Genomic DNA, 27,663 nt, shown 5'->3' with positions numbered 1-27,663 from the left:
TAGCAGGGGACCCCCTATGACTCAGACTGATTTGCAGGAGGCAGTTTTGCTCAGAGGAGGCCTGGGTCTGAAATAGCTTTTTGTTCCCATGGCCCCATGAAGCTAGGCCTGGAGGGTCCTTTGTGCCATTTAGCATGGCTCTGGCTCCATGGAGACACATTGGTACTTTGGAGTTTAGGAACCTCTGGGGGTCATCAGGAGACAGCATCCTGGAGCAGACCATTAACAAGAAGTCCACTGCTGTAGTGTCTCCCGAAGACACATATTTTAAAGACTTTCATTCAGGGTGACCCATACTGGGATGTTGTAGGACCTTCAAGAGTAGGGGACTAGTAGGAAATCCTTAGGTCACTCAGGACATGCCCTTGAAGGGGATTGTGGGACCCTGTTTTCTTCTTCCTCTCTCTGTTTCCTGATCAAATTCCTGCAAGGAAGTTTGCTCTGTCTTGTATTCCCTTCATGAGATGCTGCCTTACCACAGGCCCAAAGTAACAGGGCCAACAAGTCAGGAACTGGAACCTCCAAAACTGTCAGCCAAAATCAACCTTTTCTCTTCCTAAAGTGATTGTCTCTGGCATTTTGTTATTGTGGTAGAAAACTGACTAACACATCCACCAATAAGTACTATGCTGTCTTGAAGGAAATGAGAGATACCCAGAGCATACTGTGATGTCTTGTCTATCCATCACATCAACTCTGCTTTCCTCTGTGTTGGCTTCATTCTTGGGCAATCTCTCTCCTTGTGATATGAAAAATAGCATCTGGAAGCTTGAAACTTGAGTCTGAATTACCCACCATTCAAGAAGAATGCATTTTGTCCCATCATCCCAGACAAGGAACACCTATAAGAACTTAAATTGAGCAACAAATTTACCACTTATGACAACTTTGAAATAATTATTATGTTTGCAGAGTTGGACACTTGGGACTTACTGGGTTAATGCTAGCTAAAGCCTTGTTTTTGACTATGATTGACCCACTTTGGGTCATGGGTGTAGCCAAAACCTCTCAAGGCACTAGAGAGATGTGACACTCTGATTGACATGGTCTAGATCCCCAGTCAACTCTGGGGGGATTGGTGGAGTCAGCATCACCTGAACTTCCAAGGTTCTAGACTGAGAATAGTTGAGTCGTTGTTCACAAAGAGGTGCTAGAGACTTGGAAATGATGGGTTTGAGTTGATGTTCATATTTCTTTGATTTCTCAGAAATATACCCTGAGATGAAGATTTATATGCTTGTGATTAATAAAGAAGTGCTCTCAGGGAAGATCTGGAAGGTCTAGAGAGAAACAGAACAAAGAAGAGAAAAAGTCTAAACAAAAAGACATATTTGGCAAAGTCCTGCAAAGGCTAATTTCAGGCTGAACCCACAGGGGAACTGGAAGTGTAAATTATACTTCAGAATCATCCCTGAACTAGGGAGCTAAGCCTATCTGCTCACATGTTCTGTAAGAATGTAAACTTCTAGACATTGCTGCCATCCCTTGTGTATGGTGCTCTGGCTTCAGTAGGCCTGAGAAGAATTAAAGGTGGTGACCACAGGCAGCAGCAGCAGCACACTGAAACACACCAGCAATCAATAGAAGGATTGGGCAGAGGATGGCTGGCAGTGTTTATTGGAATCCTGAAGTCCATAGCTTTTCCTTTATGTCCTACTTCCCAACTCTCCAGTTCATCAGTCCAGATGAACACGTTGCCTTTGCTTAGAATGAGGACACTTGGCTCTAAAATCCCCATGTCAGAGAAAACTGAGGAATTTGATGAGGGTTAGTTATAGTGCCATTATGACCACTTACCAAAGAACTCATTTGGTTGCCAAGCCAAATGTGCTCTCTGCACAGAGTGGCCTCACCATTTCCTAAATGATCCTGCCATGCAGATGATCTTTGATGTACCAATTGCAGAAGTAAAGAGGCAAACAGTTTAGATAGATGTGCCAGAGGGGACTTGGCTCTCCCATCTTTTCCATTGCATGCCCAGGAAAGAGCTTCCTGCTCACAGGGGCAGCATGCACCATCAGAGATGGGCAAACAGGACCCTTGCATGTCACTGGCAGTGTGTGCCCTCAGGATATGCATCTTGTCCTGGGAGGTGTGATATGGTGGAAGGGACCCCTGTTCTCTCTCCTGGAGTTTAGTTGACTCTGCTGCAGGGGAATTGTCTGGGCTTTTCCTTGGCCGGACTCCCTTTATTGTTAATGGGTTCTTCCCAAGCGCCTGCCCTAATTATGTCCACAACAAACTGTTCTCCCATCACCAATTGTATCCAAGCCATTGGTGGTCACCAACTGTGTTTGGAGATCCAGAAAGCAAAGTACCTGAAATTTTTCCAAATAGTCCTCAGCCCTAGTTAGGCAGTCACTGGCTGTCTCCCTCAACCTGGTTCATTTTCCCTTCCAGTCTTGTTCAGATGCTTTCCCCAACTAGAATCCAGGAGCACCATTCCCAGGGCTCATTACCATATGGTTCCCACCTGTCCTACAAGGATGTTGGTCACTTCCAGAAGCCTTCTTATTTCTTCCAACTTTCATTCATCCCTTTCCCCCCAACCCTTTTCATAGCTCCTAGGAATCAAATCCAGGGCCTTGTACATACAAGGCAAGCCCTCTACCACTGAGCAACACCCCTGGCCCATCCCTTCCTTTTTCAGTAGAAGGAAAAATCAAAAAGGTAAATGGTTAGGTGAAACTGAGTGAATGAACAAATAAATGGAAGAATGAACAAATGAGTTTGCCCCAACCTTACCCTCCATCCTCTGGCATTTAACTGTATGGCTTTTTGACACTTTCTAGTAATTTCGGTTGCCTAGGGTGAAAGGGTTATCCTTTTTATTTCCTTTATGGTTCAACTTTGGTAGAACAGTCTGATACAAAGGGGTATTGTGGGCAGCACTAAATTGGAATTCTATATCCTAATCTTCCCCCATCACTCTTTGAATGAAGTTGGACAAGTTTTAGGCTTTCTAAGCTTAGTTTCCTGGTTTGTAAAGTGAAGAGATTGGACTGATATCCAGCTCCAGGGTAAGAATTCAGGTAGTTCTACCTCCCATCTGGGTAAATTTGAGAAGGTGCACCATCTCCCTGAGTAAACAGGAAGGATCATTACTACCTCAAGAGTTGTTTTAAAGACTTAACATGTGAGTCTGCCAGGTGCTAAGCCCATGGCTAATAGAATCTCTAAGTTCCTGCCTATATTGACATAGAGAGAACACTCTTTCAATAATGCTATATTAAATTTCTCTTTAAAAGAAATGCAAGACCAACAAGCACATGAAGAGATGTGCAATGCAACTTGTCATTAGGGAAATGCAAATCAAAATCACAACGAGAAACACTTCACACTTATTAGGATGGCCTTAAAAAGAAATGAAATTCTGATACGTGCTGCTACATTGATGAACCTTGAAGATGTTATGCTAACTGAAATAAGCCGGACACAAAAGGACAAATATGTGATTCCATTTATATGAGGCACCTAGAGTACTCAAATTCATTGAGATGGAAATAGCAATAACCAGCTACTAGAGAATGAGAAATTTATAAAGGCTTATTCAGCTCACAGTTCTGGAGGCCAGGGGGTCCAAAGTCAAGAGGTGGGCATCTAGTGAGGGGCTTCTTGCTAACGAGGACTCCACCCTGTCCCTGGGCATGCAGAGCACCACAGAGTAAGAGGAACACCCACAAGAGGCAGAACCAAACTGACTCTGAGATAACCCATTAGTCTACTAATCTATGAATAAGCTGATCCATTATGAGGACAGAGCTCTCCTGACCTAGTCACCTTTTACAGGTCCCATCGGTCCCTCCTCTTAATACTTCACCATGGGGATTACATTTCATCATGAGTTTTGGTGAGGACATTTAAGCCATAGCAGCAAGAGCTTGGGGGAGAGGGATGGGGAGTTTAATGAGTACAGCGAGTCAGTTTGGGTAGATGAAAAAGTTCTGGAGATGGATGGTGTTGATGGCGGCATGACACTGCCAATGTACTTAATGCCATTAAACTTCACACTTAAAACGGTAAATTCATATCATATATATTTTACCATAATATAAATAATTTTTAAAGCAATGCAAAATAATTGCCACAACTCAAACTTAGGTTTCCTTGGGTCTATTTTTTCAAGGTAAAGGAGGCCCAGAGCTCCAGAGGCTCGTGGAGCTGAGGGTGAAGATCGGCCTGACTGAGCTGTGCTTCATGCTGAAGCAGAAGAAACTGAGTTGGTCTGGCCCTTTAATGCTGGTCCCACCAGAGCAACAGCTTTTCAGCAGGAGCCGTGAACATGCTCATCATGAAGTCAGGCAGGACCTCTCCATGGAAATCAGCATTTATTTGAAGATTTTAGTGCTCGATTTAGCCTCACCCAGCGGTGACCTTCTGTACAGGGCCAAAAGAAAAGTGATTTCTTTGATCGTCCATCTGACCCCAAACTGACCTCCTGCATTTTTCAATTCATTTTAAATCATTCCATACTGGCCAAAGTCATTCCAGCTTCTTAGCAAAGAACAGTTCACATTTTCACCAACAATTCCGGGCCGATTTCAGATTTGCTCACTTGAATAGCAAGAATAAAACCTGTGAATTCAGAGTCTTTTTGATCTGGGATAGTAGGGAGGGAAGATGTAGGGAATATTCATAAATGGAATGAGGAGAGATGTGAATTGGATGTGAACTAATGCTTGTTTGGACCCCATCTAAGTTGAAGGAAGATGACTTAACTCCTGGGTCAGGATTGTAGCTCTCTTTTCCTAAGGTCAAGGTCAGCATCTTCGCAGGATGCAGAAAGTAACAGCAAGCCCAAGTCGGGCTGGCTCAAACATTAAGGAAAATGTTTCCTCTTATAATGAGGCAAGAGGTAAGGTATCTGTGAGGTTGATAACTCAGCCACGCAATGTCATAAGCAAGAACTTGTTTTGTCCATCCATCCCCACCCTCCACAGCACAAGGTGGCTGCCACAGTCGCACCAGAATAAAGCTATTCAGCGGGAGCCATGAACATGAGTGTCTCACCCAACAGTCAGCGGACTCTCCTCCCGTGTGACTCCTACCACATTGCCAGCGCTGAAACCAGGAGTTGGCAAACTCCTTCTGTGAAGGGTTAGGATAGTAAACATTTTTGGCTTTGAGATTGTACACTTGGTCACAATCACTCATCTCTGTCTTTGGAATGTGGAAACTGTCATAGATAATGAGTTAGCAAGCATGGATATTGTGTTCCAATAAAACTTTATAAAAACAGGTGGCTGCCTGGATTTGGCCCAAAGGCTGTCATTGGCTTACCCTTGCTGTGTACCAGCTACTCTCCAACACAGGACACAGTGACTGTGAACCACGTCACAGGCCATTGGTTACTAATTTATAACAACAATGTCAGTGACTTCCTCCATTCCCTGTTGGCAGCAAAGAGGTTCTAATTCATGATGCTGAGCACAAGATCACCCAAAAGGCAGAGGAAGTCAGAGTATAGTAAAATGAGAAGAAATTTTCAAAGAATTTCTAATGTCCTAATGATTATCAAAGTAGATGGTAAGGGAAGACCCAGAACTTGGCTAAATTTTGTTCAACTTTACAAATTTAACATTTAAGAAAAGAATTACATCGAGGGAGCACTATAATTCCTCTGAACATCTAAATATCACTATGAAAGCTCTATAAACTCTTCTTCCACCTCCTTTTTGTTTCTCCTAAATGAAAGTCAGGACTGAAAAGACTTCAGTACTTGCCCTCAACCTCAAAATTTACAGATGAGGGGATGGAGGCTCAGAGAAGGCAAGCTGCTTTTTCCAGTTCACACAGTCGCTTAAATGGCAGAACCAAGACCCAAACCTAGGCTTTGGTAGGTTATAATATTGTTCTCAATATTTGCTGTCCTTCCAAAGAGAAGGATTATACAATTTCCTGCAGGATGAAATGTGGCTCTTGGGTGTGGTGTTACTCCCTGCAGGTGAAATATATACAACTCCCCTGCCACAAACACACTAACACACTGTTCAACTCAGAAGTGGCCATGTGACTTGTTCTGCCCATCAATGTTGGTCAAAGTGACATATGTCTCCACCCTTTTTTATATTGAGGCGGGGTCTTGCTGAGTTGCCCAGGCTGGCCTGGAACTTGTGAACCTCCTGCCTCAACCTCCTGAGTCTCTGGGAATAGACTGGTGTGCACCACCATGCCCGGCTGGCCCACGTCACTTCTGATTGCCATGTCTGCCTTCCCTCTGCCACAGGAGTGATGATGTCCAGAGACTGATGTTCAGCCTGAACCACAGCTGAAGAGATAAGAAGCATGGCCATAACTGACTTGTGACAGGTCCCTGAGATCTGGGTTCATTTGCTACTGCGCTAGAGCTGAGCCCATCCTGACCAAAACAATGGCTTTCTGACCCTGGACAATGCTCTTTCTCACCTGGAGAATCTCAGATTTCCAGCAATTTTATATGGGATTTAGCAGCACAGGTTTTCAAGTCAACCTGCCTGGGTTCCAATCTCACTAGTGAGGTGAACTTGGTCGTGGTATTTTCTCAGTTTCCTCATCAGTAGTATAAAGATAACTCTGGTACTATTCAGTCCACTTGAGCTACTATAAGAAAACACCCTACATTGGTAATTTATAAAAACAGAAATGTATTGCTCTCAGTTCTAGAGACTGAGAAGTGGCATCCATTGAAGACTCTGCTTTACAGAGTCCTCCATGGTGGAGGTGGTAGGCAAACTCCCTTGAGCCTCTGCCCTCACGACCTAAGCCACTTCCAAAGAAGCTGCCTCTTAACACTATTGCTCTGTAGGTTTAAACAGGTGAAGGACACCAACATTCAGACCATAGTAGGTATGGATCACATGGGGATAGGGTGAGGATTCAGTCAGCAGAGCCTGTGTCTTGAGGAGTATTGGGTAGATGTTGGTTATTATTCTTCAACATCCTCTCTGGCTGACTTGGAGTGATAAGAAATGGTGGGAGTTGGAGTGGGGGTTCACTTCCACTGTTCTGTGATCTACATGCAGTCGGCCACCCCTCCAGAAGTCACTGTTCCCCACGTGTGATGCTGACAGTCACCACATCCCTGTGACAGGCCAAGAGGAAAGGGCAGGAGGGGCTCTACTATGGAGTGGTCAGTAACAGGGCCCCTGGAGTCACCCTGACAGGTTTAATCCTCTGTCCCTTCCTTCCTGCATGCCTGTAGCTAAGCTCCTAACCTCAATGAACCTTAGCTCCCATCTCATGGGGTGAGGTGAGGATTCAGTGAAATGATTCATGGAAAAGTGCTTCTCACAGTGTCTGGCACGCTGCAAAGGCTCAGCAGATGTCGGGATCGATATCAGTATTCTTTCCTGCAGGTGCCAGCCAAAAAGAGTGGGCAGGAAAGGAGCCGCAGGAGGTGATTCATCCCTCAAGGCTTCTGAATGAGCAACAGGGATCACTGCATCTTACCTTTGTCCTCACGGAAACACCTTGAAATCAGGGGCTGATTGCCTGGTGGGTGCCAACGTCATACAAGATCAAGTCCCCTCCCCCACAGCACACAGCTGGCATGGATTTCCATGACGGGTGGGGACTAACAGGCCCAGGTGCCATATCAGGTAGGTCACAGGACATCTAGGAAGGTGCTGGCTGCGCTCAGCCTGCCCTGTAGATACGGGTTTGATGGCCTCAGATCAGGGTCACACATCATGGGGGAAAGTACTGATTATGTAAAAATACACTGTGCCACTTCACAGGGAGTCCACACTTGGCATGGAGATTCCCACAGAGGAACCCCCTGACCTTTTCAGCCGCATCCTTTAGAGAGCACACCCTCCATACTAAACTGCCTGAGCTAGAGTTTTAACATACCCACCAGCCTGGGAGCTCTACCTGCTCTACCATGCTGGCCTCTCTGGTCTGGCAGAAACCTACCTGCTTAGGGCCCAGCCAGAGGCAAACTGCAGAATGATCTGTTGTAAGTAGACCCCCAAAGCCCCCCTTACCATTCTGCATCTTACTAGAAATCTAGAAATCTCAGCATCTCTAGAGCAAGCCTTAACATGTAAACATACCTGGGAGGGGAAGTCACCAGGCTCTGATGACATCTGACGAGCTCTCTCAAACACAAGCATTTGTGTTGCCACAAGTGTTTCTTGAATGCTCACAAGTGTCAGGTACTGCCTTCCCCCAGGTTTGGAAGGAGGGGGAAGTATGGTGACCAAGACTCAGAAGGGGAATGGAGTGAAGGGTAAAGCGTGGAACTCTCCAGAACTGGGGGTGTACCCCTTGACAAATATTGCACAAAACCTCAATAGACTTTCTACTGTTTTCCCCAAATGTCACTACAAATTAACAGAACTTACTCTTGGGTTGCTGGGAATTCATCTTTCCTGCATCCATCATCACAAAACTTGAGATTGGAAAGAAAACCTTTCATTGGTGAACAATTGTGTAGGTGTATTACAGAGTCAAGGGAGAAGGCAATGAAGGCCTATGAGAAGTAGTCTGGACATTGGAATATCTTCAGTAAAATAATCACAAGTCAATTTTTCAGGGTAGTTTAATTTCCTATTGCATTTTAATGACCAATAAAGAAGATATAAAAATGTCATTTATAGAGGAACTCTAACATTTTGTTTTCCTGGTTATTCTAACAGATCAATTGGAACACACAATATGATTTTCAAAAAAAAAATTTTTTTTTTTTTGCCAAACACTATAATCACTCTTTCATGCTACAGATCTGTGTAGTTACTGCTTATGGCATAGGCAAGATAGAAGTGAAGAGAAGTTAAACAGGAAGAGAACTCTACTCTTCTCTCTTCTGATAACAAGATAAGGAGACCTGTAAGCTCCAGGTCTAGGTAGGCATTTCCCCATTGTTTGCTTTGACTGATTTTCAACAGAGTTGAAATGTTTCCATGCTCAGGTACTGAGATGGTATTGGTGGAGACACATGAGGGACCTTTGGGATTTTAGGAGGTAAGGGGCAACTTTTTAATCCATTAGCTCCCATCTGCCTCTGTCCACCACCCAGAACTCCAAGCCTGCCAGCTGAGGTGAGGTTTCACAGGTTGGGTGGGGAAGGGGACACAACCTCAGGCCCACATGGACCCCGAGGGGCTGTGGCCAGGGCACCCGGCTGAGCCGATAGCTCCTCCTGCAGATTCATCCTACTCATCTCACATACCCTCCTCCTCCACTCAGATCAGCCCCAGGAATTTTTACAATCGGACTTCTGACGCTAGTAGCATTGCAAATGCAGAATTGGGCTTCTCCGCAAGGACTTCTGGCTTGTCAAACTCAATCACCTAAAAAAAAAGAAGAAGAAATTAAAAATTAAAATTAAAATTAAAAAATCCAGCCACCATAAAGGCTTTGGGGAAGTGAAGCCAACCACAGCTCTCTGCACCTTCCCATTTTCCATGACCAGGACACGGTCGCAGTTGAGAACGGTGTTTAGGCGGTGGGCGATAGTCAACACTGTGCAGCCTTTGAAGGCGTCTTTAATGGTGCTCTGAACAAGGGTGTCCGTCTTGGAGTCCATGGAGGCAGTGGCTTCATCCAAGAGAATGATCTATCAAGGAAGAAACATTGTAAAAAAAAAATCACACTAAGCCAAAGCTGTGCCAAGAGGAAAATTTGTAGTCTTGGCTCTATTTATTAAAAAGAGGAAGAAAGCATCCATTTTTAAAAATAACAAAAAGAACAGTGAAAGAAAAGTCAAATTACACCCGCTTCATTCTTCCTTAGGTTTGCTGGAGGAACAAGGCTGTATGTCCATCCTCCTCCTTTTTTAAGTGGCATATTCTAACATTACAAATATGTAGAAAGAAACACAGAAGAGAACTTCAGCACTGCTAATACACATCAGCGTGAGGTATAAAAACAACACTTATATTCATTTGCTACTACTGCTGTAGCAAATTACCACAAACTTAGAGGCTTAAAATGACACAAATATATCATCTCACAGTTGTGGAAACTAACAATTCCAAAATCAAGATGTCATCAGGGCTGTGTTCCTCCTGCAGGCTTTTGGAAAGAAAGAGTGTTTTGCCCTATCCAACTTCTAGAAGCCACCTGCATTCCTTAGCCCATGGCTCCTTCCTGGAATCACACCTCCCTCTCTCTTTGACTCTCCTATTTGCTTCTTATAAAGACATATGCAAACACTAGGCCCACTGAGATCCAGGATAATATCCCCATCTCAAGATCCTTCACATAATCCTATCTGCAAAGTCCTTTTTGCCATGTAAGTGAACATATTTCACAGGTTTTTGGTAACATGGCATGGACATCTTTTTTTTCTTTTGTAGAGGGAGCATTACTCTGCTTACCACAGCACTGATTTGATTTTACAAATTAGAGGCCTTCAACTCAGCTCCTAAATCTGCTGGGCCTTGGTCTAGTTACTGAATGTCCTCATAGCTCTGTTCCCTCACGGAAGGGATGTTATGCCTTATTATGAGAAAAGAAACGGAAAGGCACATAAGCGCTTAGTGTGAGCAGTGCCGAAGTAAGCACCAAGCACAATCCAATTCCCTTTCCCCTGCCACTGGTACATCTAGAGAACATATACCGTGGGTTCCCCCTTTGATGAGGATTCAGAGTGGGATTTCTAAGACAACAGCATTCTCTCCTCCAAAGAGGCTAGCTAAGTCACTAAGGAAAACCGAAGTCTTGCAAATTGTGAATGCTGGCATTGCGTTGGCCTTCTTGAGTGTCCTGGGTACTGTTTCTGAGGACTCAGAATTGTTCAGGGACAAAGGGAAAAAAGTTGAGAGGCAGATTTTTCAAACTCCAACCATTTAGGAAAACAGAGAGAATACCTAAGCAAGACCTCCCTGTGGGGGAAGCCCAGGGGAGGAAGATGCTACTGCCATAAATGGCTGTTATTTTTCAATTTTTACCCCTCACAACTTTGTCTTAAGAAAAAGTGATTGGTTTTTAAATGGCTCAATTGCTCTGTCTTTGCTGAAAGACAAATACGTGGCCCTGTCTCCTGGATTGAGCGGCACTGCAGGAAATATCCAAAATTTGACCGATCCATTTTCCGTGCTGTGTCCTTACTTTTGAATTACGGAGAAGTGCTCGGGCCATACAAAGCAGCTGACGTTCCCCTACTGAGAAGTTTTCCCCATTTTCTGTGACTTCTGCCTGTAATTTTTCCGGGAGTTTCATTATCTATAAAACATAGAAAATGCCACATTTATGCTGATGATCTATAAAATTGTCCTGAATCGTCTATATTGATTGCCCCCTTCTCTTGCATTTATCAGCTTGCTTTATTTTACTGTGGAAAAGAAAGTGCAAAACAACAATCATTTCAATATTGCAAACAGGCACCAGGGAAAGACCAGGGAGTAGGCGGACATTAATAATTTAAAATCACAGTGTGACTCATAGAACCCTGTAGACAACTCACCAAAAGAGTACAAATGATGCACATGTGTTTCCAGAGAACACACAAACAGGGGAAATGGCTTTCTGGGTCGCTATTGCGGTAGACAAAATAGAGATGGGACAGGAACATTTGGGGTCAGGGGTCATGGGTAAGGGCTGATTTATTCAGTGCGACAAGCCAAAGTGGCTTTGGGAGATGCTCATATTGGCACAATTTGGCTTCATAGGCAGGATGCTCACCTGCTGGGACTGCAGCTCTGACAGGTAGGCTCCCGTGTCACAATTGACTCAGTCCCCTCAAACCAGCCATATTTGTCATTCCCAGGACGGGTCATACCACCTTATCTTTCTGTGGCTTATCTGTCCTGATAAGTGTATGAGGCCACTGGCAAAGTCATAGGGCACTTCCTAAACTCTAGAATCAACTGGACTTGGGTTCATGTCTCTATTCCACTACTCCACTAACCTGGACATGTCTCTCCCTTTAATTTCTGCATCTCTAAAATGAGGGGTAAGAGTACCAACCTCAGAGAACTGTTGCAAGGACTGAGTGAGCTAAATGCTTGCAGAAATCTTAATTGGATCATTGCAGAGCCCTAATAAATAGTACCTATGGCTGCTTTTTATAACGAAAAGAGCAAATAAGGATTGTATTCTACTGACTTATGTGGCACCCACAAAATAAACATGGCCTAGTGCTGGTCCAAGTGCTTGTCAAATTTAAACCTGGGTCAGGAGGTATCTGGGTCCCTGAAGCTGGAAAATGGGCTCATCCTGAACAGTCCCAGAAACCTACTGTGTCTTTCATGAACGTTCTCTCCAGAACCTGCCAGAGTATCTCATCGGAGTGACTCTCAAAGGGATCCAAGTTGTACCTGCAACAAAGGAGAGGAAAGGGAGCTGGATTTCTGAGAGTGAGAGAATGGGGGAGCCTTCCGAAGATGAGGGCATGGGGAGGGAATGTGACGCTGGAAGGGGCCATGGGCCAAAGAATGCTGGCAGCCTCCAGAAGCTGGAAAAGACAAAGCAATGGTTTCTTTCCAGGGCATGTAGGGGAGAACAGGAGGTGGCAGGTGAGGAGCTCACAGCTCCAAGAGCAGTGTTCAGCCCTGGCCATGAGACCAAACACCCACAACTCTGGGAGGAAGCAGAGACCACCGAGGCAGGCAGGGAAACGTGAAGATGTGAAGCACTGCCAAGAGGAAGGCATGCTTGGGACTCTCCCTGTCCCTGTGCAGCAAAGTAGGTTTGACCTTCCATAAGTTCTTGGCAGAGAGAGAGGGAAATTGTTATTCAAGCTGGCATTCCAAATTTACTCAGCCTTCAGAGGCAAGAAGTACCTCTGCAGCTCCCAGAATCTTGCTTAGGGTTGAACATCTCATAGGCAGAATGTGAGTCTAGTGCTCCAAGATGTGTTATGTATTTCTCGTATTAGCCACTCTACAGATAGTGAACACGGTTCCCATGCCTCATTGGGTGCTCCCTGTGGGGAATGTCCCTCTCACTGGACCAACTGAGAAGCTGTGGTTTCCTCCTCATGCTTTGACATCAGATCTTGAGCCCATGGAAGTTGCAATCCTGCTGTTCTTACACTTGAATGGCTTCTTTTTGCTCTTTAATAGGAACAAATCAATGCACTTCCCAAGAGATGGCTTCATATGTAGGGTTACCATTTATTCCATTATGCACTCTGGGGTAATTTTCAAAGTGGCCATTACTAAGCCAGATGGGATGCCATGATGCTGGCATAAAATAAGGTTGTCCAGGGCCATCTGGGATTTCTGCTCACCCTACATATCAAATTATTGCTTATTAATAATGTAGTTTCTGAAATACAAGGTTCTTGGGCCTATTCCCCATCTCCTTCCAAGGTTTTACTCAAAAACAGACACCAACAAACCATGGCGATGCTGCCTCCCTGAGACAGGACAGCCCCAGGTCAGCCATGCCCTGGGGACTGTGGGTCTGATTTTACTATCCAAAAATAGGAATTCAGGATGATCAAAAACAGCTACCTTACTGTACCTACAAACAGGACAGGATCCTGAGGGATCACGGTCAGCTTGGTTCGGAGGTCTTCTAAACTGATGGTACAGATATCCACCTCATCGATGAAGATCGAGCCGCCTGCCGGCTCCACCAGACGGAACAAGGCCATTCCCAGTGACGACTTTCCTGGGAACAGTAAAAGCCACAACAACAAATCCAACATTAGTTTGTACTTCCATCATACCCAAGCATTTAATTAAGGGAATTTTTAATGCAGTGAAAATGGCTCTATGTGGATGACTGTGCAGGCAGAAATTCCTCACTTGGGGGAGGGGGCGGAAGCCTTGTCACAGTTAACCTGCCCATCCTCGCGGGGGCCTTTGGCACATGAGTGTCATCCTCTGAGCCTCATTTCACCAGAATGATTCTCATTTAATTAATACAAAAACTGATGTGTGGTTACTTCCAACTCTACACATCCATTTAACCTGAAGTCCTAATTTACAGCAAAGAGATTTGAGGGAAAAATTACAGTCGATCCAACACAGTACACTTCTCTCTCTACTGTGGCCTAACACATTCAAGGTAGATTCAAAAAAAACAGCCGGAAAGAAACAAAAGCAGAGCTTGTCCTCACCGGAACCTGTTCTTCCAACGATCCCAACTGTCTGCCCACTTTCTATGTTTAGGTTCAGCTCGTTGAGAACAAGGGGGGTGTTCTCTCTGTATCTCATCTGATAGTCTCTGAAGGTTATCTCCCCGTGGCTAGGCCAGTCCTTGGGACAGGCCCCGACTTTGAGGGGATGAGTGCATTCGGGAACACAGGTCTGAAAAGCAGAATAACCAATGATGGGTTAATAACTATTTGTTTTTCCATTCATTTAACTCATTCATTCACGTAAGTCTAGGTTCTGGTATTCATGGTGAAGTTGACGGATAAAATACCCTGAACTCGAGAAGTTCATATTCCAGTGGGGATGTCAGATAATAAATAAGGAAATCAATTAGAAATACAGACAATAAAACAGAATGTTGGAACAGCCTATGAACTTGTGGGGTGGGTAGAGGAAAGGGACATAGAAGTATCTGAGGGCTGAAAAAAAGGTCTATGTGACATTGGAACTGAGACCAAGAAATGCTGAGAAAATTTCAGCTACAAGAGGATTCCAGTTCAGGGCCTTCCAGACAGAGGAGACAGCTAGCATAAAGGCCCTGAAGCCAGAACAAACTTGGGTTGTTTGAGGAATAGAAAGTCATGTGACTGGATTGCTTAAGGAACAAGGGGTGGATGGTGCAGGGGAATAAGCAAAGGACAGCTCACACTGGGCCTTGTGGACCTGGGTAAGTGTCAGCAGTGTGACCTTGAAGCTGTGTGACAAATCCAGACTGAGTCTTGAGATTTGCAGAATTCAATCAGATACAATTTCAATATCGACCAGAGTTATCAGGGTGCTAGAAGTGAAAAGATAAGAATGCAGGATGTCAAGTTCAGAGGTCTTTAGAGTCAAATGGAAACAAACATTTAAATTTCCTTCCTAAGAGTGCAAGAAACTCAAAGTCTAATTAAGGAGGGGAAGATCAGTTTGGCCTCATTATAAGACCAAACCCTTCTTTTAAGTTATAAAATTCCCTATCAACGATGAGAAATAGGGATCCATATGCCCTGTTAGGGTGACTGACCAGCCCAGATCTCTGGTCCATGAACAATTTCAATTAGCTGAGGAAATAATTGCATTCTTACTATTTTTAACCCTTTGAAGATTTAGAATTAAGAATGAAAATATTTAAGAGAAGAATAGCTTGGTTTGGTGGCACATGCCTATAACTCCAGTTATTCAGGAGGCTGAGGCAGGAGGATCCCAAGTTCAAGATCAACCTCAGCAACTTAACAAGAATGAGACCTGGTCGAAAAAAATAAAAAGGACTGAGGTGTAGCTCAGTGTTAGAATGTCCCTGGGTTCAATCCTTTGTACTTAGAGAGAGAGAGAGAGAGAAAGAGAGAGAGAAAAGCAATACTGTAACCATATTTTTAGTTTAAAGAATCTGCATACTTTGTGTTTCAAGTATTTATAATATTTATAAAATTTGACTTTGTGATTCTAATTTAAAATATAAAATTGAATAGTCGATTTAAACACAATTTTAAGTTAAAAGCTTTCTGTTTATATATGACCTTGGAACTGTCATGAGAACCTAAAGCTCACCATATTTACAAGCTTAATTTATTAGATTTATACAACTCAGGAAGGCTTGTTTGTTAAATCAGATTATTGAGGTACTTAAAAGGAAATTGAATGTATTAAATTTTAAAATGCAGTTTAAAATGTTTTAAGTGTTTAATTAAGTTTGTAAGTGAGGCCAAACACTGTTCAAAGGCCCTTAAAAAGTGACGGCTAGGATCACTTAAGACTTCTTTTCAAAAGAGTAGCAGCATTGAAACAGACTGAGTTTGGGGCCCCTATGTGAAGTTGGTAATGGCTTCTTCATGCTGAGTGAAGGCTGGGGAGGGGAGCTCCACCCCTACCCTGACGGGGCCAGAGAGATGGGAGCAGAGGCAGCCCATGTGGGCCTAACACAAGATAATTAAATCTGCATAAGTGTATTTCCTGCCTTTTGTCCTTCCCTTCCCTGCCTCTTTTCCTTTAAGAGTTCTGCTAATCTTCAGGGATTCCTGAGGTAGAATCTTTGAAACAGTTAAGTTTCTCCAGTCTTCCTTCAAAGTTGACTTTGTGCTGAGTACGTTAGCCCACACCTGCAATCCCAGAGACTCAGGAGGCTGAGGCAGGAGGATCACAAGTGCCAGGTCAACCTCAGCAACAAAACAAGGCCCTAAACAACTTAGTGAGACTCTGTCTCAAAATAAAAAAATAAAAAGGGCTAGGGATTGAAACTTGGGTTCAATCCTCAGTACTGAAGGAAAAAAAAAAGTCAGCTTTGAATAAAACCTACTTTTCTACCAATTTGACTCTGAGTATTTCTGGAAAGAGATTGGGCCTAGGAGATTGGCCTTATAGCCCAATCTCGTTCCTCCCCAGTGGTAGTACAGCTGCCCAGGAATAGCAGCTGTGAATTGAACAGAAAAACTCTCAAAAAGAGTGAAGTTGGTTTTGTTTTTCCATTTACAACTTTAATCAAATATTAATTTTTAGAAACCAAAGTGAGCCACTGAATTGTCTTTCCTGAGTTTAGAAACTGCCTATAAAGAATTTTATTTTATAGAAAAAAAGGGCCTGGCATTCAACACCAAAGACTTCAGTTTGTATTATTAATAGAGGTTTGAAGAAGAGGGGTAACTGGTCAGATTTGAGTTTTTGAAAAGCTCCCTTTCACATGGAAAAAGATCAAGCACCTGCCTTCGTCCGCCACTCGTCCCTTGTCGTTCACGCACTAGTTGCTTACCGCAATGTACTCCCTTAGCAGCTCCACCGAGGTGAACTTGGCCTGGGTCTCCGTTCCTGTCCGCACACACACCTGGAGCAATCCGCTTAGCTATTGCAAAGGAGCAAGCAGCCGCCGTTAGAGCCCTTTCCTCCTCCGGGTTGCGCTCTTCCTCCTCGGGGCCCTGGAGGATCACCACCCCCCTTCCTTCTCACTCAGGGCCACACACAGGAGGCCTGCATTCCCAGCCGGGCACCCAGAAGTGGAGATAATCCAGATGGACTCTTTTGCCTTTAAACACTTCCTCTGTATCTAGAAACAAACGGTATTTACATTTCCCTGGCACTCCAGATGGTGGGAATCATCCCACCGCCGCCGCGCCACTTTCTGTCTGAGCCGCGGGGAACTGCTGTCCAGTGGGGATTCTCCCTGGGCGCAGAACTGCTGGGTCTCGCTTCTCGATGCACCTGGTCAGGCTCTCCATCAAGGCCCCCTCCCCACCCTTCTCCTCCCTCAGCCAAGAGGGAAGTGAAACCTCAGCCACCACAAGAGACCATTAAACCATCCAACCCATCTGCCCACTTTACACATGAGAAAGTCAGGACTGGGGCAGAGCGACAGCCTGCTAAGATGGCCCACTTGAGGCCAGGATATCCCAGAAGACTACCCTGCAAGATTTAGGGCAAACGGTGTTCTAGGGCAGGTTGAAGGATGCCCCTCCCCCACCTGCTAAAGGTGTGTCCATATCTGAATCCTGGAACCTGTGAAAGTTACCTCCTTTGGAAACAGGTCCTTTGCAGATATATTTTAGGATCTTGAGAACATCCTGGATTACTGGATGGACCCTAAGTCTAGTGACAGGTATCTTTATAAGAGGTGGGGGAGAAGTCACAGAGCAGAAAGGGGGATATGCAGGCAGAGGCAGGGGTTGAGTGAGACAGCTAAAAGTCATGGAATGCCAACAGCCACCAGCAGCCTGGCCAGACCAGGAACAGCCTCCCCTGGAGCCTCAGAGGGAACACAGCCCTGCGAGCACCTTGCTTGCGGAGGTCTGACCTCCTCCAAAACGTGAAAGAATAAGCTTCTCTTGTTTTAAGTCATCAAGATCAGGATAATTTGTTGCAGCAGCCTTAGCGCACACACACACACGATGAACCCAGAAAGTATGGAGCGGATGGATGAAATAAGGAGGATGAGAAGGCAGCCAATCCCAGGCATGTGTTCATGAGAGGTTAGCACTGCAGGCAACTGGGATTCCCTTGCACTGGGGAGATCCCGGACACCATAGGGGCCACATCACAGAGTTGTTCCATGCCAGGGCAAGAAGTTACCTCTCAGTATCCTCAAGGGACTGATGGCAAGACACCACCACCATCACCCTCTGCAGATACCAAAATCCAAAGATGCTCAAGAACTATACGTGAAATGGCATGGTATTTGCATCTTACCTAGGTACCTCCCCCAAATAGTCTAAGTCACCTCTGGATTACCCCTAACCTCTAACACAATGTAAATGCTTGTAAAGGATTGTCGCACTGTATTTAGGGAATAATGACAAGAAAACTAGTCTACATGTTCATTGTAGACGCTGTAATTTTTTGCTGAATATTTTCAATCTACAGGTGGCTGAATCTGTGATGTGGAACATGTGAATTCTGAAGGTCAATGTATCCACTAACTCCCTTCAGTCACTGCTGAGGCTGACAGACTGTGAGAACCCCATCCCCCACATCTCCAGCCACCCCTGGGCTTAACCTAGCAGAAAATGGTTAGAGGCAGGACCAGTCTTCTCTCACTAGAAGATACACATTTACTAAGCAGTAGTGAAGGGCCCAGTAATGGTCAGGGTGCTGGTTTTCCAGGGTTGAACGTGATAAACAAGACCCTGCACTCATGGGCTTACATTCTAGTGGGCTGGAAGGTGGAAATTTCAGGAACTGTAAGAACAGGATGATGAAAAACCAGGATGCTGTGGGAGATTGGCTAAGGTTAGGCGTGGGGAGCCAGTTTGAAGTGGTTAGGGAGGACTGTGTGAGCTGAGCACGAATGATAACAAGTCCAAACTTCAGGTAAGAAAGCTCTGGAAAGCAGCAAGCAGCCTTCACAGAAGGCAGTGGAGCCCAAGTAGGTGAATGTAGACGGAAGAGGAGTGGCCGCAGACCCTCACGGGCCTCCCTAGCACCTACCTCAACGGCTCGACACAGGTCAGGCCTTCCTGGTTCTCTCAGAACAATGACTCTTGACCTGGGTGATCGTGTCCCCAGGGGACATTAGGCAATGTCTAGAGACATTTTTGGTTGTTACAACCTGGGGGGAAGGGATGTAATATTGGCATCTAACAGGTAGAGGCCAAGGAGGCTGCTGAATATCTTCAAATGCAAAAGATAGTCCCCCAGAGAAAGCATTATCTAGCCCAAATGCATATTAGAATTCAGGAAACACCCCTTCCCCGGCTTACAAATCTCCACGCATCCTACCCTGCCAACCCTCAGACTTTATTTTTTACCACTTTGCTTAGGCCACACAGACGTTTCAGACCCTCAAACACGCCAAGCTCAGACCTGCCTGCCCCCTCCCCATGCCTTTCCCTGGCCCCTCTGCCCGCTGCGCTCTTCCTCCAAATCCTCCACGGCTGGCTTTTTATTGTTCTGGTCTCAGCTTGGAAGTCAGTCCCCAGCAGAGACCTCCCGGGCTTTTGGTTGTAATATTGTCCCCACTTTCCCATCACTTTACCCCACTTCATCCTCCTCACAGCACTTTCCAAAGCCTCCTTAGTTATGTACTTGCCACCATATTTATCCCAGCTCTGCACCAGAATGTAAGCTCCATGAGGGCAGGAAGGCCAGACTGTTTGCTGCTGGATCCGCAACAACCAGTACAGTTCCTGGCTCACAGCAGCTGCTCAGTGGAGAACCAGCGAATGAACCAATGGACCCTGTCCTTGAAAGAGGCATATACTTATCTTCTTAAGGACAGGAGGCCAGGGAGGCTGGAATATCCTCAAGTGCAGAGGACAGCCCCACAGGAAAAGCATTATCTATCCCAAATGCATATTAGGCCATCTCCTGAGGGCTTGGGCAACCCACCCAGGATTAGAATTTCCACATCAGCACAGCACTGGCCCTATTAAGTGCCTATTCTCCTCCACCGTGGTATACAGGATGGTTACTTTGCATTGACTTTCTTGCTCTGTGGTATTTCACAATAATTTCTCATCCATTTAGGGGGTCTCCTCCGTTCTCAGGTGAAGCCCTGTCATTTTGATTCTGTGTTCTCTAAAGGAGTTTAATGCTGGAAAAGCCCCAAAGCCAGCTGGAGGAGCGATCCCATAAACCTCAATGTGTGCAAATTCTTCTCTGAACCTATAGGAATGTTTGGAAACAATTTCATGGAAAGCCAATGATATTACCCAAAAGCATGACCTTAGATGGGGCAAGCTGTTTTACTTGGACCAATTAAAGGAAACCATTCAACATCATCTGTTTGATTTTTTTAACGAGGCAGCAACAAATGAAAGCATCCATCCATGAGGGAAACTGGCCGCCCAAAGAAAAATTCATTTTTTTCTCACCTTGGAGTATGGAGGATATATTTTTGTTCTTCCTCCTTCCCAAAATAATACTTAGAATGATATCAGAGAAATTTCCTCAAAAAGAATAGACCCTTAACAGCAAGGGAATTGGAAAGAGATGAAATTGAATGAGAGAGTTATAAATTTCTGCAAGATGGAAAGAGGATGAGAACCTTTTGATAAGATGGAAGCAGAATGGGCTAGAGGGATTTGAAGAGCCTTCTGTCTAGCAAAACCTGGAGAGTCTCCAGGTGTGAGGAGGGGCCCAAAAGAGGCTGGCAAATTGATAGTCTGTCTAGAGACAAAGACTCCTGGTGGACCCATTTATTCACTTCCATCTTTCTCCCAACCAGAAGCAGTTACGCACTGTAAACCTAGGCACAGGAATGCATGTGCGTGTATACACACACAATTTTCCCTCTAAAGAAATTGAACTAACTACCCGGGGCTCCAGGAATAGTACCCTAGATTAAAAAGTTAACTTTAATTTTAGCATGTGGGTGCCTAAAGGACAGCTCCCATGCTTAAATGCAAACAGATCAAGAGATAGTTGAGCAAATTCAATGGCATGAAAGAGCAAGAACTGGATAAACAAAAAGAAAAAGTGATCCAGGAAAAAACAGATCTAAGTCAAAGAAGAGGGAAGAGTCTAAGAGGAGGGGGAAAAACTCTAATATAAAATATCCTCAGAGAAATGAAAATCACTTCAATGATGTTAAAAAGTTATTTTCTTAAAAATGGAAAGAATAAGAGCATGTGAAAATTAAATATATGAATATATGATTGTCAATCTTAAAATTCAAAAAAATGGCTGAATGGCAGGGCTAAGGCAAATTCCCAGAATAAAAACAAAAGACTAGAACAGAAACTTTGAGATAAAAGAAAAGAAGCAGAAGATTGATGCAGGAAATCTAATATGCAACCGATATGAGTCACAGGAAGAAAACAGAGAAAGGGAAGAAATTGTCAAAATGAAGGAGAAAATTTTCTGAATTGAAGGGAGATTTGACTTTAAACAAAAAGAAACCACGGCATTGAACAGAATATTTTAAAATGACCCACATTCCAAAATATCATCCTGGAATTTCAAGTGCCATGGGTAAGACTACACTGGAAAAGTTTCCAAAGAGAAAAATGTGACCATATATCAAGGGACAAGATTCAAGAAGCATCAGACCTGAGTGGTCTGGCTTTAAATCCTGGCTCACAGATATGACATGTGTGTGATCTTAGCAAGTCTTTCTTGGTCTTGGTTTCCTCATCTTTAATATGGGGCTCACAGCAGCATCATAAGATCATCATGGGGGAGTAAATGAATTAATTTATATAAAGCACTGTAAATGCCATGGTTTTGCCTATTATTGCTGTTATTCAAAAGAAAACAAGTAACCAAGAAGACAAGCCAGTCATAGACACTGCCATCGCCTCTCCAGTATTCATTTCACAGTAACCATTGTAGAGCAGCTATACAACTTGGTGGTGGTAAGGGGTATGACCCTTAGCCTAAACCAATCATCCCAATCCCATCAAACCATTGATTAATTCTGGGGTACCTGAATTAATCCAATAAGAGTAAAGTTCAGGATTTGTCTAATGGTTAGGACAGGAAATACGTTTCTCCCCCCATAGACCCCAGAGGATGTTGATCACCATTGCACAGCTATGAGGGAAGGTATCACAGGAGAAGGGCAAAGATAAGAACCATGATCCAACTGTGCCTGAAGCCCACACAACTGCCAACATTTTAATGATGTGAGCCACTAAACTCTTTTTATCGTGTAAGCCCATTTGAGTTTTCTGTCGTGTCCAACCAAAAGCTCCTTCCCTAATATTTTTTATGCCAGAGCCTCCAAACCAAGCCCAACCCTGCACCAGTGGTTACCTGGATGATGTAAGATAGTGACAAGCCTTTGGATGAAGCACTGATTGAGGAGAAACTCAGGGTCACCAACAAGGCCACAATGAGGGTGACGATGTTCATGAGGACATCCATTCTTAAAGCAAACCACCGGAGAGCACAGTTAAAATACAGAAGGTGGCTGGAGTTTTCATCGTTTAGCATCTTAAACCTACAATTAAGAAAATCAGACAAAATAAGGTCAGGTTATGCTTAGGTCACATAGACTTAGGATTAGGGCAGAAACTGGAGAAAAGAACTTAGGATTAGGGCAACTGGAGAAATGAATTGAAGGATTCTTAACTCTAAGAGAAGCGCCTTCTCATACAGGAAACACTGAGCATCTATTCACCTTCTATCTGCCACCACAGACACCTTTGATGTGCACATATATTGAGAAATTCCAGGTGGTGATTGCCAGTGGTGCTAAGTGGGCTCTTTCTGTCTTTCCTCAGAGCTGGCCACTGGAATCCACGACTGAGAATAAAAGCTACCAGGAACTTCATGCAGTTTGCCTCCCTCCAAGGCCTTGTGGAATCAGTTGGCCCCATGATCTATATAAGGGATGGGGGTGGATAGTGGAAGAGACCACCCTCTGGGGAGAGTCGCTGTTTGTGATGGCGAAGGAGGAAGGGAGAGTGTTTGCCTGGTTCCCCTCCTGACTTCAGAAAGACAAGATTCAAAATCATTGCTTAGAAAGCTGGGAGGCCTCTTCAAGGACAGGAGGTTGACATCTTGCACCCCTGCCACATGTCCACTGAGCCAAAGGACTCGCTGAGGGAGAAAGTGCACAAGGCAGAGTAACAGAGAGATGACACACCAGACCGCGGAGGCAAGACCCACCCCTGGAGTTCCCCGTTCCCTGGGCGAAAGCAGGACGCAGTCTGCCTGTTCCTGCAGTTCCTGGAGTTGAGGGTGCTGCAGGCTTGATGCAGTATTCCTCAGCGCGAGGCCAAGAGGAACCCGGTGGGATGCTGTCAAACAGCTCACCAGTAAACCCAGCAAACCTGATGCGGCGATCCTGGCAGAGCTGCTTGGGATTTGGTCTTGTTGGGACCCCACCCTGCCGTGCCGCGTCTGTACAGTGGGCTGGGTCAGCAGGGTTGCAGGGATGAGCCCGCGGAAACCAGAGAATGGCCCAGAGGCAGGCCGTCCCCTAGGAAAGTGTCTTTTCTGCTCCCCTCCCAATTACCCTGCACCAGCATCAGAAGACCAGACTTGGAGAAAAGGGAGAATGAATTTAAAAGAAAAAGAAAAGACCAGGTGCTTCCCAACTGCAAGTCTATAAATCCCTCCAGACCCTCCAACACACACACACACACACACACACACACACACACACAGAGCACAGCCTTGCCATGCCAAGTCTGGGGAAAAAGAGAACCATGACTTGAGTTTATGCACCAGTGAATTTTTACCCAGACTGAACTAACTATTAGGGACATCAGATTCCCTGGCCACTGAGAGTTCCCTGACCTGGTGAAAAAGGGGCTTCCTCCGAACAATCGGTAGAAGTTATTGGGGGAAAAAAAATGAGACGTTTCAAAGTTCAAAGTCCCATGGAGTGACAGTTCCTCCATCGTCCTGAATGTCTGTAGACACTGCCAGTGTACCCTGTCCTTAAGAGTCCCCCTAGGATTCTACTGGGAAGCACCTCTGACCAGCCATCTTGGACTCTGCCACACCGTCCTCCCTTCTGGGTCTCCAATCAACTTTTTTCCTCTAAAGCTTAACCAAGATAGTCTTCCAAACACCACAATGTTTCTAATTCCCTGGTGACAAATGCAATGTGCATCAGGAGCCCAAGCCCTCTGAAAAGAAAGTATTAAAAGAGGGAAGACCCCATCGGACTTGTAGGGCTCAGATCCCTAAGGAAGTCTCTTAGGCATCTTGAAGGAGAATCTGTGGGAAACCCAGCTTGAAACTGTTTCGTTTGTCAAGGGTGAAGAGATGAGTGGTTCTACAAACTCTTCTCATGATCAGGACATGGAAACAGTCTCCTTGGGATGCAGGACTCGGCAAAATAATGTCAAACCTTGACACTAGGTCAAATTAGTAACAGGACCAGCTGCTGACTGAACCAAAGACAAACTGTGAAGTCAAGTCCATTGAGATCCTGGGTGGCCAAATAGGGAGACAGTGAGAGAGAGAGAGAGTTAGACCAGCATCAAAGTGTGTGCTAACTTTTTAAGGAAGGAAAAGATAGGAAAGAAAAAAATGATACAAAGGCTGCTTGAGATTCATCACATTTCATTTTCATGTCTTCCTTTGAACACAGCTGGACCTCATTCCCTGGCATCCTGTGCAGGTGTAGTGAGCCCATGTGGCTGAAATTAGGTCAATGAATGTACAGAAATGTATCTTCACTAGGGTTGGGCCTTAAACCCTTTCTCCTCTCTCCCCTTCCTAAGTCCTATGGGACAGAAAAGCCTCGGAGATTACGTGCCTGAGCGTGGAACAGAATCCCCTTCTCCTGCCCCATCGATCCTCATTAAATTGATACTTGAGGAGGAATAAATATTTATTGTTAAGATCTCAAGTCTTGGAGTTGTTTGTCACTGCAGAGAGCCTATTGTGATTGATACATTTTCTATGGTACTTTTGGAGTTTGGAGCTGGAAGACTCCAGAGAAATTTACTCTATCCACAAAATGGAAAGAAACGTGGCCTTTAAAAATTATTGTTACAAAGAACGTGTAATAACATGAAAATTGGGATTTAAAATACGTAAATTAAAAAGGAAACAATAAGATGAGCATAAGTATTTAAGAAAATTTCCTTGAATAGAATCTTCTGATCCATAGTTAGATGTGCCCCTGGCCCACTAAACCAAATTAAACAGAATAAAAGAAAAGACAGGAAATAAATACAGGTTGACTATAACTATCTGAAATTCTTAAGACCAGAAGTGTTTCAGATCTAGGCTTTTTTTCAGTTTTTAGAATATTTACATATACATAATGAGCTGTCTTGGGAATGAGACCCAAGTTTAAACTAAATTCATTTATGTTTCCTATATGCCTTATACACCTAGCCTGTGGATAATTTTTATACAATATTTGTACTGTGTTTGTGTTTTGACCATGACCCATCCCGTGAGGTCAAGTGTGGAATTTTCTACTTGTACAGCCATATCAAAAAGTTTTGTGTTTTAGAACACTTCGGATTGCAGGTTTTCAGATGAGGGATGCTCAACCTATCTAGGAAAAATATCAGCAGGATTGGGGGTGGGGCCTATGAGCAACTTTTTCTTCTTTGTTTCTGTTTTCCTGTTTTCCTGAACACATTTTCGCCTTTCAAGTGAAAAAAATGAAACATAAGGTCGCATACTGAGGTCATCACTGAACGAGCTCCCCTAATTCATATCTTTTGGGGGCCCCAGCTGCTGGGAACAGAGCCCGGTATCTGACAGTGCTCTGCCCAGTTGCTAGCTCACCCGTCAGTCCCCCGCAGCCAGACTTCCCTTCTCAGAACCTCAGAGGACGTTGGTTTCTGCAAACTCCTTTTGGGGTCAGGCAGGAAGCAGGAAAGAGGGACCCAACCCAAGACTCACTTGTTGATGCAGTCTTCCTTTTTGTCATAGGCATGAATGACACCCAGGCCCTGCATGGAGGAGGTGATGTGGGAAAACCAGGGTGACCGACTGACGTTCTCCACCTTCTTGAGCTCCTGGACTCCTCGGTGGAAAACACTGTGAGGAAATCAAGAGGGGCCAAGAGAGCCACAAAGTAGGGTCTCAATGGGCTTGACCTCAGCACATGAAGCCCCAACCCTGCCCTCAGTGTGACAGTTAAGTCAGAGACGGTGCCATCTAAGTTGAGAGAAGGAATGGTCTATCCTTCTGTATCCCCAGGGAGGCTGGAATCATTGCTACCCTCCTGCCATCACCCAGGTGGCCATTGCCCTATCCAATGGTATGAACGATGGGCATCTGAGAAAGGTGAGGCTGGGGTCCCTTCATTTGCTCTCAGACCTAAGTGCTTCCTGTCGTGCTGCATAAGACGTAATTCTAGTTTTTGAAGACCAGAATTTTTTAATAAGGTTCAACCCTTGAACCACTTAGATGCCCAACCAGAGAAAAAAGGGATCTGTTCTATCTTGGAGGGAAACCTGGTTGTCATATGCCAATGTGTGGTCTTCTAAAGGCATTTTCAAATACCATTTTGAACTAACATCATGATAGCCTCAGGAGGTGACTTTAAAACCAAACCCTCACAGGATGCTGCTCCCTTTGCCTGGAAGCCCCAGGAAGCCGAGTGAGCAGGAGACCCGTGGCCTCAGGCTTATACATTAGCTGGCTGCTCATGAGAGGGAAGCTAATCCTGCCTCCAGACTCTCAGATAAAACTAACCCAGGGGAGCAAGGGAGGAACCTCATTAGATTAGAACTCAAGTAAGTTGGATGAAAACATTAGGATAATTCAATCAGGGCCGGCTCTGGTCTACCCTGTCTTTAAGGCAAGAAGTGGGGGTGCAGGGCAGAGAAAAGACTTATGCTGAGTCAATCAACAGTATAAACAGGACAGCAGTTGGGAACGATGGTCTAACACAGGGGCTGCCCAAGGAACACAAGTCCACAGGATCCATTGGAAGTGATGGTATCCTTTCTCTGAAAGAACTTGCAGGCATTATTTTTTATTTTATTGTCCCAATAAACCCTTGAGTTTGGAGATTGAGGCCAGGTGTCCTCTCTCAGAGTTAAAGGCATACTGCAGTGAGCGCCTGGCTCTCCCCACTCCCAGGGCACTTCCCACCCCCACGCCAAACTCCCATACAGATGCCAAGTCCAGCTCCCCAGCCCCAGGGCCTCTCTACCCACATTTACTATTATCCACTGGCACCATATGTGGATCTCTGATGAACAAACTTGAGTAATCCAAAACCAAACATATAATTGTGACTATCCAACTGCTTGTCCTCCCATATCACCTGTATCCCTTTGCACATCACTCCCCACATTGGGATCATCCTTGGTTCCCCCCATCTTCCTAACATCCCAAATTCCACCAGCCATGAAACCCCAATGAATCTACCTTACAAATGACTCTTAAATCCATCTTGTTTTCTGTTCCCACTGCTGCTGTCTATGCCTAGTCCTCGTCAACTTACACTCCAAACCTCTTGTCTGCATTACATTTTACTGTGATTTTATTTGACGTAAATTAATCATCTAGTCATTTGATCCTCACAACAAACCCTTCTGAAGTAGGTGAGGCATATATTTCTGTGATTTTCATTTTGGAGATGAGGAAATCAAGCTTTGGAGCCTTTCTCTGGTTTCTCCGAGGTCCTCCAGCCAGCTATGTGGCAGAGCTGAGACTCTGGTGCAATTTTTTCTGATTGGCAACCTTTTGCCCTCACTCAACACCCACCACCTACCTGCTGCTAAGAACCTCTGTTCACCCCTGGAATGGGGGAAGCTGTATCCCTCCGGGAGGCTGTAATCATTGCCACCTTCCTGCC

The 27,663-nt window shown here is 44.8% G+C and overlaps 1 protein-coding gene across 6 annotated transcripts in view; it reads right to left on the bottom strand.

Annotated features, from left to right (window-relative positions):
- Window positions 1-8,697: 8,697 nt before the first annotated feature.
- The window catches only part of LOC124967082 (ATP-binding cassette sub-family C member 12), a 57,898-nt gene continuing 38,932 nt past the window's right edge, over window positions 8,698-27,663 (bottom strand). For 3 of the 6 annotated variants that reach the window (XM_047529077.1, XM_047529078.1, XM_047529082.1), the window contains 9 exons: window positions 25,755-25,892; window positions 22,188-22,374; window positions 16,756-16,845; window positions 13,994-14,183; window positions 13,383-13,542; window positions 12,164-12,242; window positions 11,035-11,148; window positions 9,374-9,538; window positions 8,698-9,272 (listed from right to left, as the gene is read on the bottom strand). In XM_047529077.1, the coding sequence (XP_047385033.1) occupies window positions 9,186-9,272; window positions 9,374-9,538; window positions 11,035-11,148; window positions 12,164-12,242; window positions 13,383-13,542; window positions 13,994-14,183; window positions 16,756-16,845; window positions 22,188-22,374; window positions 25,755-25,892 (1,210 nt within the window). In that variant the 3' untranslated portion in view covers window positions 8,698-9,185. The remainder of the gene's footprint in view (window positions 9,273-9,373; window positions 9,539-11,034; window positions 11,149-12,163; window positions 12,243-13,382; window positions 13,543-13,993; window positions 14,184-16,755; window positions 16,846-22,187; window positions 22,375-25,754; window positions 25,893-27,663) is intronic. The other 3 variants (XM_047529076.1, XM_047529080.1, XM_047529081.1) reach the window with 3 other exon arrangements.

The sequence above is a fragment of the Sciurus carolinensis genome, chromosome 16, assembly GCF_902686445.1.
Source record: "Sciurus carolinensis chromosome 16, mSciCar1.2, whole genome shotgun sequence".
Classification (NCBI taxonomy): domain Eukaryota; kingdom Metazoa; phylum Chordata; class Mammalia; order Rodentia; family Sciuridae; genus Sciurus; species Sciurus carolinensis.
The sequence above is the reverse complement of the archived record's forward strand: the minus strand, read 5'-3'. Positions and strand labels throughout refer to the sequence as shown.